The sequence below is a fragment of the Gymnoscopelus braueri genome, assembly GCF_963280865.1.
Source record: "Gymnoscopelus braueri genome assembly, chromosome: 12".
Classification (NCBI taxonomy): Eukaryota; Metazoa; Chordata; class Actinopteri; order Myctophiformes; family Myctophidae; genus Gymnoscopelus; species Gymnoscopelus braueri.
This window is the reverse complement of record NC_137614.1, coordinates 23,134,951-23,146,033: the sequence shown is the minus strand read 5'-3', so window position 1 is coordinate 23,146,033 and position 11,083 is coordinate 23,134,951. Positions and strand designations below refer to the sequence as shown.

The following is an 11,083-nucleotide window of genomic DNA, read 5'->3' as shown; positions in this document are numbered from 1 at the left end:
ACCCTGTGGAAGCGCCCTCCGATTAGCAGCAGTGTCCAGACGGGGAAGAAGAGCGCTATTCCTATTGGAAATTCGGCACAGTCTGGAACGCTATGTGACTGAATCCCGACTTTCAGTAATGTGCACAGATGGGGATACTTTCGACTACTCTAAATTGTACTCTTTATTGTACTAATGCATAGCAATTACAATGCACATAATGCGTCACACCAGACTTCATCAGGATGGCCCAATTTACCCAATTACTTTGTTTAGAGCAAACGTACTAAGATTCTAGGTATCCTCAATGCAGGGTTAGGGGTTAAATTCTCTGATTAGTTTTTTCTTCATATAATATCTTGTTGAATTTGAAATATTTTAAATGATAGAAAATGTGACTTTTCATGATGTACCACGAATATGAATATGAATGTATTAAGATGTTGATTTAAATCCTAATTCATTACTGATATGACAGTGTAGCTTCTCTATAGTGTCATCAGCGACTTGGCACACACGACATGGGGCAGCCGTTAGCTGAGTGGCCGCCGGTTTGACCCTCGGTTGTTCACTCTACATTAAACTGTAACAGCTCCCCCTGTGTGCTCATCTGAGCCACCTGAGTAGCCATCTGCAAGGTGAATGCAGAAAAAAGTTATTTCCCCTGCCCCGGGGACCAATAAATACTCCCTTCCCCTTCATTGTATTATAAAAACATACACAGAACTTTTTAAGATTTATTTGTGGCTCTTAGTTAATTTCCTCTGAATGACCTCTGATACACAGTAAAATCCTCAGTGTTAATTTGTCCATCGCGAGTGTACACATGTGCCCATTTGTACAGTGTACTAGGTGTTATATTGCTTCCTCTGTGTCTGAATGTTGCACGGGTGTTTCAAGATAACTTGGCATTTTGATGTTTCCTGTCCAGGTACTTGTCATACCAGTGAGTACAGGTTGCCACAAACTAGAATGTTCTACTTGTGTCAACCAGAACCCTGGTGGATTTAATCTAGAACGATCCTAACAAAACCCTTTGAAGGGAAATAGAATCTTACAGTTGACAAGTTCCTGCACAGCTAAACTCTCAGCGTTCATTTAACTCGAGCCAAGTTGTCCGTCGAAAGGAGATTTTGGGGTGCTGTGTTTTGGTATGGTGGTGGTACTGGTTTGAAGGCTTGCTGCTTGTGGTGATGGTTTTTATCTTTCTCTATGTTTTGGTGTAATGTTTAATTTATACTCTGTCGTACTCGTACAACAGTGTCACGCATCGAAAAGAGCAAATCTACAAGTTCACAACATGTTGTGAGCTTGTAGATTTCGACGCTGTCGGGCAGAAACCTTGTATCTCCACATTTAAACTTTTTATGTTATTCTGTCAATTGATGCCGTACTTCATCATGCAAGGTTTCCACAGCGACAATATGCAATTTTTGGTGCATGACACTGGCACGCATGAAGTATAAATCAGACATTACCCTCCGCCGTTCCTCTTACTCTTCCATTACCTTTCTTCCCTGGTCTCCTCATTACCCACCCACACATCCATCCATCCATCCATCCATCCATCCACCCACCCATCCATCCATCCATCCATCCATCCATCCATCCATCCATCCACCCACCCTGACCCCTCCCCCCTCCCCTCCTTGCCTGCTGTCAGTCCAAGGTGTCGGTGTCTGTGTCTGTCAACCAGCCAGACCTCTTCCATGTGGTGTTACGCTACGCCAACCGGGTGGGCTCCAACGTACATGGCCGTGTGTCCGTCATAGAAGACATAAGACAGTACTTCTGCGGGAACTGTAAGTGGTGGTGGTGTCTTTGTTTGTATGAAGCTTTCTTTCTTTCTTTTCATCCTTCACTCCGGGGACGTCTTCTTCGCCTCCTCATTCCATCGCTCGCCACTTTGCTTTCCTCCCTCTACTCTTCCCTCCGCTCCCTTAATTCCGATCGGTCGCTCCAAGGACTGCCCAGCTAGAAAGGTCATTTCCATCTCTTCTTCTTTTCCTCCGCCTCCCTCACTCCTACCCCTGGAGATGCAGGGATCCAAATACCTTCGTCCTCCTCTCCTCGTTCTCATTGCTCCTCTTCAAGTAGTAGATGGAGTTGTGGCCTGAGCTCACCTGCCATATCTGGTACACTGCTAGGGTTACATATCACCTGGTACACTGCTAGGGTTACATATCACCTGGTACACTGCTAGGGTTACATATCACCTGGTACACTGCTAGGGTTACATATCACCTGGTACACTGCTAGGGTTACATATCACCTGGTACACTGCTAGGGTTACATATCACCTGGTACACTGCTAGGGTTACATATCACCTGGTACACTGCTAGGGTTACATATCACCTGGTACACTGCTAGGGTCTCTCACATACCATCTAGTACAGGCTCTGTGACTAAGGCTTTATTCTCTGCTATTCCGCTCCTTACCTCCTCTCCTGTCCTTCATCTATCCCTCACTCTTTACTATGTTCTTTCCCCCCTTTTCCTTTCTTCCTCCTATCCTTTCTTCTGTGTTCCCTTCCTTCCTTCTCTCCTCTCCTCTCCTCCCCTCCTCCCTGCTATAGAATGCAGTGAGGCTGCAGGTTCATGTGAGCGAGGCAGACGTGTATCTGACTCGTATCATCCTAAGATACATTAACTCTGAAGGCTCCACCTCCAATGGTAAAATAACGGCCTATCAGAACAGCCGCAGAGGTATGTCTTCCACCTATCACAGGTCTTTTTGACTTTGTGTTAAACGTTGTTTTCCTTACTGTACATCCTAGTTAATTGTGTGTGTGTGTGTGTGTGTGTGTGTGTGTGTGTGTGTGTGTGTGTGTGTGTGTGTGTGTGTGTGTGTGTGTGTGTGTGTGTGTGTGTGTGTGGGTGTGTTCAATAAAAAATGTGGGTTCTGTTAAGTACAGCAGAACTGTTGTATTGCGTAATAAAATGTAAATAATAATAACCACATCCTGGCATCCCTATTCCGGGCAGGACAGAGTGGGCACCTAAACATTGTGGGCACCTCAATGTTAAATTATAAAACTAGAGGAATTTGGAGAAATGTCTGAAGTGATGTAAAGTGTACATGATTTGAATATCGTTGCTGTCGGGTGGAAACCTCATATGTCCACATTTATGAGTTTTGAGCTTGTAGATCTGCTATTTGTGTGACACTGTAGTATGATCAAGTAGGGCATTCATTTACGAACAAACATCAAACGTTAAAATATGGAGATAAGAGGTTTCTGCCTGACATTATCAGACCAAAATGTACCCTTCCAAGTTCTTGATGATGCCCATAATGACTGGCTATCCACAGGTTTTGTAGCAAATAGCAATTGTAGAAATATTTGGCCTTAAATGCCAAATGTTCAAGCATATTCCAATCCTGTATACTTTATATCACGTCAGACCATTTTCCAAATTATTTTGGAACAAATTGCCAATTTAACATTGAGGTGCCCAAAATGTTTAGGCCCACTCTTCCGGTTATCTGATCGCAAATTAGATGCATTGTGAGCTTGTACAGTAGATTGGCTATTTTTGCTATTGGTGGTATGGTAAAGTATATATAGGGCTTAATTCGTAATATTCACCTGATATCATATTCACACAATGCTTTTCTGTGTGTGTGTGTGTGTGTGTGTGTGTGTGTGCATCCCAGGTTCAGAGCAGTCCAAACAGATCGTGTTTGCACCCAGTGCAGAGCCAACCTTCGTCAATGTTCCGCAGAACAACTTTGTGGAACCGTTCGTTCTCAACCCAGGAACCTGGACTGTTGTGATCGAAGCTGAGGGAATACTGCTGGTGAGATACAAACACACACATACAGTCATATGCACCTACGGCATATACATAAAGACACACACACACACACACACACACACACACACACACACACACACACACACACACACACACACACACACACACACACACAGACACTCTCTCTCTCATGTACTAATATATTCAGGTTCTTGTGTGCATGCCACGGCACACATTAATATTATGAACTAACATTTAATAACTTAACATCTGTGCTGTGTGTGTGTGTGTGTGTGTGTGTGTGTGTGTGTGTGTGTGTGTGTGTGTGTGTGTGTGTGTGTGTGTGTGTGTGTGTGTGTGTGTGTGTGTGTGTGTGTGTGTGTGTGTGTGTGTGTGCGCGTTTATCCTGTAGGATTACCTGGTTCTTCTGCCCAGTGCGTACTATGAAGCTCCTGTCCTACAGATCAGAGTAACAGATCCCTGCACCTACAGTCCTGGATCTGATGCCAGCCAGAAGTAAGTACACACACACACACACACACACACACACACACACACACACACACACACACACACACACACACACACACACACACACACACACACACACACACACCATAGACTAAAATAAATATGTACTAAGGGGACGTGACGTTTCTACAGACCCGCTTTGAAGCCTGTAGTTCAGCAAATTCAAATCCACCGTCTTGGATTTCCGGTTTGTGAATAATGTAATGCGGAAGGGGAGCGAGGGTGGGTCTTCACTCAGTAGAACCAGTAGAAGCATACCCTTCTTTATCATTCATTTTAAAATGAATGGGAGCATCATTTACAAAAAAGGCATGACAGTTGAAAGAAGACTTTAAACTAGTGACTGAAAACATGAAGTATTTATGAAAATATCTACTAAGGTAAAAAAGAAAAAAAAGGATAAATTTGGGTCAAATACCCATTAACTTTGATGGAATGAAAATTCTTCTGCAACGAGCAGGAGGGGAAATAGCGGCACCCTCTGGGCCATTAATGAGAACTGCAGAGTTTTCATTATGTCCACATTGGCTTCATTTTCAGCGGCGGACACACACACACACACACACACACACACACACACACACACACACACACACACACACACACACACACACACACACACACACACACCTGATCAGTTGTGCAGAAGTGGTGTAATGGTCCATGTTGTTGTGTTGCAGCTGTCTTCTGTACAAGTACCTGTCTCTGGACTCCTTCCCCTCCATCTCTGGTCATGATGCCAGCTGTCGCTATGACAACCACCTGCCACGCCCCTGTCAGACGGAGAGAATCACGCCGCGGCACCCTGACATGGCTATCTGCAGCGGGAATGATGTGAGACACTCTCTGTGTGTGTGTGTGTGTGTGTGTGTGTGTGTGTGTGTGTGTGTGTGTGTGTGTGTGTGTGTGTGTGTGTGTGTGTGTGTGTGTGTGTGTGTGTGTGTGTGTGTGTGTGTGTGTGTGTGTGAGAGAGAGTGAAACATGCCCATGAGGGTACATACTTTATAAGTATGTATGTATGTATGTTTAAAAACATAAATAATACTAAAGAATGAGAGAGACAAAAATAATCATAAAAGGGATTATTTTCCAATTTCCATTCAGCTGTATAATGTACTATACAGCCATACAAATATTTACACCTTCATATTTTGCATAACAACACTTTACTTAAAGGTCGGGTCTATAATGCATCATAATTGCATTTATAATGCATTATAATGCACTTATAATGCTTCATAACACTCGTTAAATGTTCATAATTTTGCATAAGAGCTTGTGTTGGTCATAATGCTCAGTGGAACAGCACATTATAACCACAACTTGGTCAGTTATAAAGTGTCTTTATACAGTAAGTTATGGTTATAATTTGTTGTTAATAATAATAATAATAATGTCTAATGTTACATTTTGCTCAGTAATTGCTAACTGTGCTGTGTCCCTTTGTCTAGATTAACGTCCAGCTGCGAGGACGTCTGTCCTCTCCAGGGGACAGTGTGTTGGTAGTGGAGTACTCCAGCGAGGAGGAGACACGTCAGACCCTGTCTGTCTCCATCAACACACCTGGAGCACGTGCACACCAGTACACAGTCACACTTGTGCACTGTAAATACAGGTGAGGAGAGGGCCGTGTGTGTGTGTGTGAGTGTGTGTGTGTGTGTGTGTGTGTGTGTGTGTGTGTGTGTGTGTGTGTGTGTGTGTGTGTGTGTGTGTGTGTGTGTGTGTGTGTGTGTGTGTGTGTGTGTGTGTGTGTAAGCAAGCTGAGGAGGTTGGGAAGGCCATATGTGTATTTGAAAATGAATAGTCTTTGCGTGTGTTTGAAGATTGTCTGCGTGTGTGTGTGTGTGTGTGTGTGTGTGTGTGTGTGTGTGTGTGTGTGTGTGTGTGTGTGTGTGTGTGTGTGTGTGTGTGTGTGTGTGTGTGTGTGTGTGTGTGTGTGGACACAGCTGGTCCACAGTTTACCGTCACTGTCTGCACATCTGAAATGTCAACAGGTTTTCATTATGGTGTGTGTGTGTGTGTGTGTGTGTGTGTGTGTGTGTGTGTGTGTGTGTGTGTGTGTGTGTGTGTGTGTGTGTGTGTGTGTGTGTGTGTAGGGCTTCTGTGTGTTTTTTGTTCTTTTGTGACTTTCTGTCTGGGCACATGCGTGCACAGTATTTGCTTTTGTATTTGTGTGTACAGTATGTCTTTGTGTGTGTGCGTGCGTGAACAAGTTGCCTGTATGTAACCGATGTGTTTGTATCTGTGTGTGTAGCTTCCTGTGTCGAGCAGTGGCCATTGACGGTCAGAACAGAGTAGCGGTCCTCTCTCTGCCAGCTGACGCTGAGGTCCAGCTCATGTCCGACCGTGCCAGCTTCTTCCTGGTACTGACCTCTCACCCACGTCACATGATCATCATCATTATTTATACATGTTTTGCAATATATTTTTAAATGTATCCTTCCTATGATGCGACTTATAATACGAATGCTAGCGATATCTGTAGTTCGTAATTGTACATGTTCATCATTATCATAAATCAAAAGTGCCCCCCTGATTAAAACGTTAAACATGTCATGTTTTTTGTCAATCCAGCACAAGGTTTTCCTGGTACCCAAGGACCAGTTTACGATGGAGTATGTGGAACCTAAAGTCCACTGTATCACCACGCACGGACAATTCTCTCCAGACAGGTAGATGACACACCTGTTCAGTCATTTTGACAAAGTCTAGTCCAGCGATTCTCAACCTTTTCTGGATCATGGGCCACTTGAAAATCTCGAAAGTGTTATACGGACATAGAACATTTACCTTTAGTTAAATCAACAATGAGGATTTCTACAGGGAAGCTAGATCTTGACGTTTAACTCTAAGGTTACGTGGTTCTCTGATGATATGAGTGAGGTGTCTCACTGTGGCACATGCTCCTCTCCTCCCTCTCTCCAGCTCAGCCTGTGTGCCCTCGCGGTTCCAGACCCTGTCAAACTCCCTCGTTCTGAAGGAGGGGCAGGGGTCCTCAGTCCAGGAGCCCATCTTGGCCTCTCCACCTGCTGCTCCTCCCCTGGCCCCCCAACACCACTACCTGGCCGACAGTCCTCTCTGGGCGGGACTAGACAGACCTCCTAATGCAGCCGACAACGCCGAGCACATTAGACTGGACAGCCAGCAGGTGAGAGGAGAAGACTTCAACTGATGTTCAAGCGTGTCACTATTGTGTCACAAAGTGTGAATTAGGCTTCAGGGAGAGGGAGGGATGACATAAATAGATAGGTGGACAGAGAGACAGACAGGCGGCATGTACACAAGAGGGCAGTAATCCCTCCGTGACAATTTGTCTTTGAAGTTTTTTTGTTTATATACATAGCAGAAGAGCTTAAATCACTGATTACAGTACACCTCACTGATCCACTGTGTTCTTCCCTCCCTCCCTCTCCCTCCACCCATTTCTCTCTATCTCTCTCTCTCTCTCTCTCTCCAGAATGCAGTGGTGTACTCTACCCGTGTCCACTCTCTGGAGCGCTATGTGTTCATCATCCACTACCACCAGCCCCTCCACCCCACCTACCCCGTCCAGGTCTACATCAATGCGGGACGCATCTGGCAGGGTGAGACTATTTAACACTGGTCCATAACTTATTTTACATTTAAATGTTGGTCGCTGGACATTGGGTAGGCTTTTCTTTTTGCTATACAGACACGTGATGTCACATATACTTTTTAATAAGTCCCAAAGATATTGGCATAAAGGAGTTTTAATGGACAATTACACAGTTCATGAATTAAATTGCCCATTGGTTGGTTGGTTGATTGGTTGGTTGATTGATTGATTGATTGATTGATTCATAAATTCATTGATTCATTGATTCATTGATTCATTGATTCATTGATTCATTGATTCATTGATTCATTGATTCATTGATTCATTGATTCATTCGTTCATTGATTCATTGTCTCATACTGTATGTCTTCTTGCCCCAGGTCAGGCCAATGCTTCATTCTGTCCCCATGGTTACGGTTGCCGCAGCGTGCTGGTGTCAGAGAATCAGATCATTCTGGACGTGACCGATCATGAAGTCTTCATCACCGTTCAGATACCTGATGGAAAGACTCTCTGGCTGGTACACATGAAGATTATCTGTTCTTCACTCTTCTCTTCTCTTCTCTTCTCTTCTCTTCTCTTCTCTTCTCTTCTCTTCTCTTCTCTTCTCTTCTCTTCTCTTCTCTTCTCTTCTCTTCTCTTCTCTTCTCTTCTCTTCTCTTCTCTTCTCTTCTCTTCTCTTCTCTTCTCTTCTCTTCTCTTCTCTTCTCCTCTCCTCTCCTCTCCTCTCCTCTCCTCTCCTCTCCTCTCCTCTTCAATCCTCTTACATGTGATCCTCTGTTTCTCCAGGACTATGTACTGGTGGTTCCAGAAAAAAGCTTCCACCCCAACTATCTGAAAGAGGAAGCTCTGGACAAATCATATGACTTCATCAGCAACTGTGGACAGAACAGCTTCTACATCAAGTAAGACAAGAACCTTATCTACACACTGTAAAATCCTGAGTGTTCATTGAGAGCGAACATATAATGCACTCAAATGGACGGTGTCCATTTGGTTACATTTGTTACACTCTCAGAGTACCACATGTATAAGTTACAAAAGGAATTGAGTTGTGGACAGACAGACAGACACACAGACACACACACACACACACACACACACACACACACACACACACACACACACACACACACACACACACACACACACACACACTATTTTAATTTCAGTGTAAAAATGTAGGTTACACATGTAGTGAACAATTACAACTGTCAGTCTCACTTTAGTCTCAGTCTTACACTTTATTGACATTCTACTGTGTATAGAAGAATATAGTATTTATTTCTAATATACTATTTCCCCCCTGCAGTACCAGCAAGTACCCCTAGGGGGTTCATGAACCCCTGGTTGAGAACCCTTGCTTTAATGTCCTTTCTCCCTCCCTTCGTCCCTCGGTCCAGCCCCACCACAGCCTCTCCGTTCTGCTTGGCCTCTGCGGTGTCCATGTCAGCCTTCTCCAACAACGGGGCGTTGCCGTGTGCGTGTCACGAGGTGGGCGCCGAGAGCGACACCTGCGAGGCCTTCGGAGGCCAGTGCCGCTGCAGGCCCAACGTGATTGGCCGGGACTGTTCCATGTGTGCCACGGGCTACTGGGGATTCCCCAACTGCAGACGTGAGTATCTGATTGGCCGGACAAATAATTGCCATGTTTTTTGGTGGCCTTAATATATTTGACTTAATTGTTTTAATTATTTAAACATAATATGTTTGCTGTCGGGTGCAAACCTCATATGTAAAAAAATAAAATAAAAAAAGGCTATTTAAAGTAGCTATTTTTGCTAGTAGGGCATACATTTCAGAAAAAACAGCAACCATATGTGAGTTAAATTAATCTTTATCCACTACACCTAACTAAATGTTACCTCTAATACTCAATAATGTGTGAGCTTGTAGATCTTCTTTTTTTTTTGCTTGTGACATGACCGCCGTATGAGGAAGTATAAATCAGGCTGACCTCCCTCTGTCCTGACATTTATCCTGTATAAACAAACTCTCAAAATAAAAAATACCTAGTCCTAGAGTATAATAAAAATATATTCATATTACAGTACAGAAAAGGTGGAAATACACCCCAAGAATAAGAATACAGAATACACCCCAAAAGTAGGAATTAAAAAAATCCCAAAAAGCTAGCACATCCAAAATTTAAGGACAAAGTACTCACATTTCCACTTTTTTTTATTGGCACACACCAATAAACGAACGCTAGCGTTCATTTATACATTTTTGGGATTTTTTAAATTCCTACAGTACTTGCGAAACCTATTTTTCTTATTTACAAGAATACACCCCTTGGAGTGATCTGATGAAGGGAGATGCATAAGACAGAATTCCCCAATACACTAAGATGGGCATTCGCATTAGGTTGATCCAAGTTATCTAAAGAAAATACATAAACAAGGGAAGGGAGTAAAGGAGAGCTCAAATACCCCTTTCTCTGGGAACCAGGTGGACAGCGCGGAGTACAAAGCAGGCTTATTAGTACATTTATTTTAGCAAAACATTACCTCACATGTTTAGGAAACCACAGGTCAGTTTGCTCTTAAGCATTTTCATAACATCATTATAAAAATATTTTTTTCCCCATATCAGTCCCTCAATGAGTTCCTCTCTGTGTCTTGCAGCCTGTAGCTGTGGTACCAGACTGTGTGAGCCAGTGACAGGAGACTGCATCTGTCCACCAAGGACCACTCGTCCAGAGTGCACCGAGTGCGAGCCCCTGACGTTTGGCTGCCACCCGGTGGTGGGATGCGAGGTCTGCAACTGCTCCCGCCAGGGGGTCACCACCCCTGACACCAGCTGTGACCTGCAGAGCGGACAGTGCAGGTGAGATATGTGAGATATCACTCAGCTGTAATAACAGCTGGGGCACACATCTCATTCATTTTAACCACGTGAACTCTAGCATCACGTATCTGGGCATGTAATAATAGGCAAACATTCGCCCAGAAACGCAAACAAAGTATATAGGGTTAAAGAGGTTAATCTATTAGAGGTTTCTTTCTGAATTCAAAACCGGAAGATAGATTGTGATGAAGCATTTTGGGATAATAATCTGGTATTAGTAAGTGACTTAGTTATATTTTAAGATAGTTTAGTTGAAGGTCAATAACTTGATAGTATGTGATAGAGAATAATGACTGTCTCTCTGCTGCTTTACTTATCTTGTCTCTAAACTGTCTCTCTGTTTCAAGTCTTCCTTTCTAGTTTTTCTCTCTGTTCTGTTCTTCACC

The 11,083-nt window shown here is 43.6% G+C and overlaps 1 protein-coding gene across 1 annotated transcript in view; it reads left to right on the top strand.

The window, feature by feature from the left end:
• The window catches only part of LOC308097484 (laminin subunit alpha-5-like), a 103,898-nt gene that overhangs the window by 60,700 nt on the left and 32,115 nt on the right, over positions 1–11,083 (top strand). The window contains 13 exon segments of the mRNA XM_080445277.1: positions 2,557–2,686; positions 3,639–3,781; positions 4,152–4,255; positions 4,951–5,104; positions 5,722–5,885; positions 6,525–6,633; positions 6,845–6,942; positions 7,196–7,418; positions 7,728–7,854; positions 8,228–8,367; positions 8,637–8,752; positions 9,251–9,462; positions 10,475–10,676. Of these exon segments, the coding sequence (XP_080301403.1) occupies positions 2,557–2,686; positions 3,639–3,781; positions 4,152–4,255; positions 4,951–5,104; positions 5,722–5,885; positions 6,525–6,633; positions 6,845–6,942; positions 7,196–7,418; positions 7,728–7,854; positions 8,228–8,367; positions 8,637–8,752; positions 9,251–9,462; positions 10,475–10,676 (1,922 nt within the window).